Here is a 2,516-nt window from a genome sequence, read left to right on the forward strand (position 1 = left end):
AATAGTAAGAGGGGATAGAGACCAAAAAGAAAGAAACAAATAGGAAGGTTATATTACATACTTAAAATGAGATTGTATGAAACTCTTTCACAAATATTATCTGCTATGAGCTAGGAAACTGGAAAAATTACTTTTGACCTGGAGAAGTTAATTAGTCAAAAAGAGAAAGGAGGCTCAAATCAGATTTTTTTAACCTTTTTTTCCTGAATCACACTCTATTTGAAAGTCTGATAGAAGATACTTTAGGCTAACAGTTTCTCTTTCTCAAGTTCCATCTATATTCAGGCTCTGGGCATCCTGGGTATTTTTATATGGCTAGAAATCAAACCTTAGTACAGCATCAGAATGTTCTAGCCTCTTGCAATGGTATTTACATTCCTCTGCTGCTCTTTCAAAAGATGTCCAGACCTATAAATATTAAGCTACATTTTGGGGCCCTAACCTTGAGTGAGGGCAGTTACCATTTAATATTGCCAAGGGAAGGGAATAGGTACAGGAGTAGGCAAGGGAAAGAAACACAAAACCAAAAATGTCAAATCTGATTGATTTAAAACTAGGTAGGCAAATCAGCAAGGGCTGATCCAGCATCACTGGAGAGTGAGGTCAGACAGGGCTGTTTTAAAATTATTTGGTATTTTCAGAAATTGATTACTTAGGGAGAGCATTAAGAAGTAGCTGTGCACATTCATTTAATGGGCCAGTGACTCTTGTACAGGGCTGGAGTCGTCACATTCAATCTCATCTACTCCTTGTTAACTTGTGCTTTATTCTGGAGAGTGTTTATTTATTACAGATGCTATAAGCATGAACTACAAACTAGAATAATAAATAATGCCCTAAATGGGATTTTGCAAGCACCACCTTCCCGCCCATCTTTCTACTCCCAGCCCCCAGTGTGACAGGCACCATTGTTTACAGGCCTATGAATGTCTGTAGGGCTGAAGAACAAGTCCTTTTCTGTCCTAAGGTACATTTCAGTGTAGAGACAGCCACTTATATGGAGAGAACTTAAGGACACTGGGATGTCCTCTTGTTCCCCAAAAGTGCTCCTCAGTGGTCGATTCCTTGAAGGGACATTCCACTGGTTCTTTGAGTTAGTAATACCCTTTGCAGATATGAACAGTCTTGGGAAAAGTGTCATGCATTACTGCAGTCCTAGATTACAACTTGGTATAAATTCATGTTGTTGGTCATTTCCTACCCTATCAGCTGGAAACAGCCCCCAAAGGGAAAATTGATATGATGGAGAAAGAGAGAAATGTTTTGGAATATGGATCATGGACCAATGGGTTGTATTTGGGAGTGGCACTTCAAGAAAATCTGTAGAGTGAGGAGGCGATAAGAGGGCAAGGACTTTGACATGTGCGTGAGCGGGCACACACACACAGACACACACAGACTTTGCTCAGAATCAAAAACAGAACTTCATCTTTAACTTCCAATCTGATAACTGCCTAAAGGTAAGTCTCCATTTCTCCAGAGATCATTTCAAAACTTCCCTTATGGCTTTGCAGACGCCGCCACCCCGGAACCTCCTGCGCTGCTCAACCATGGGCAACCCTACCTTGTTCTTTGACATCGCCGTCAACGGCGAGCCCTTGGGCCGCGTCTCCTTCGAGCTGTTTGCAGACAAAGTTCCAAAGACAGCAGAAAACTTTCGTGCTCTGAGCACTGGGAAGAAAGGCTTTGGTTATAGATGTTCCTGCTTTCACAGAACAACTCCGGGATTTATGTGCCAGGGTGGTGACTTCACACGCCATAATGGCACTGGTGGCAAGTCCATCTATGGGGAGAAATTTGACGATGAGAATTTCCTCCTGAAGCATACGGGTCCTGGCATCTTGTCCATGGCACATGCTGACCCCAACACAAACAGTTCCCAGTTTTTCATCTGCACTGCCAAGACTGAATGGTTGGATGGCAAGCATGTGGTCTTTGGCAAGGTGAAAGAGGGCATGAATATTGTGGAAGCCATGGAGCGCTTTGGGTCCAGGAATGGCAAGGCCAGCAAGAAGATCACCATTGCTGACTGCGGACAAATCTAATAATAAATTTAACTTGTGTTTTATCTTAACCACCAGACCACTCCTTCTGTAGCTCAGGAGAGCACCCCTTCATCCCCATCTGCTCAAAATATACTATAATCTTTGTGCTCTCATTGCACTTCTTTGGGTTCCATATTTTCCTTATTCCCCTCCAAGTTTAGCTGAATTGCAAAATTAAGTTTATGGTTATAAAATAAAAACTAAACAACCAAAGGAAAACAAAAAAAACAAAAAAAACTTCCCTTATGACATAGTGAGAGTCCCTACTAGAAACTGCTGGTTTGTTCCTACACACATTTTCTCTTTTAATTCATTAACACTAAGGACACACCATCCACATCCCTCTCTTTATAACTTTATACAACTTTTAAAGCTGATCTCAAACTGCAATCCTGTGAACGCTGTTACCTATTTCTTTGACTAAAATTGTCTAACTCTGATTTCCCATTATCTTTTGTAATGCTTAATTCT

The 2,516-nt window shown here is 41.2% G+C and overlaps 1 protein-coding gene across 1 annotated transcript; it reads left to right on the forward strand.

Moving 5' to 3' along the window:
• Window positions 1-1,550: 1,550 nt before the first annotated feature.
• On the forward strand, window positions 1,551-2,232 carry LOC118879956 (peptidyl-prolyl cis-trans isomerase A-like). Its single transcript, XM_036823243.1, has one exon. The coding sequence runs from the start codon at window positions 1,551-1,553 to the stop codon at window positions 2,043-2,045; it is 495 nt and encodes a 164-aa protein (XP_036679138.1). The 3' UTR covers window positions 2,046-2,232.
• The last annotated feature ends 284 nt before the right edge of the window (window positions 2,233-2,516 follow it).

This window comes from Balaenoptera musculus, chromosome 14 (assembly GCF_009873245.2).
Source record: "Balaenoptera musculus isolate JJ_BM4_2016_0621 chromosome 14, mBalMus1.pri.v3, whole genome shotgun sequence".
NCBI classification, from domain to species: Eukaryota; Metazoa; Chordata; class Mammalia; order Artiodactyla; family Balaenopteridae; genus Balaenoptera; species Balaenoptera musculus.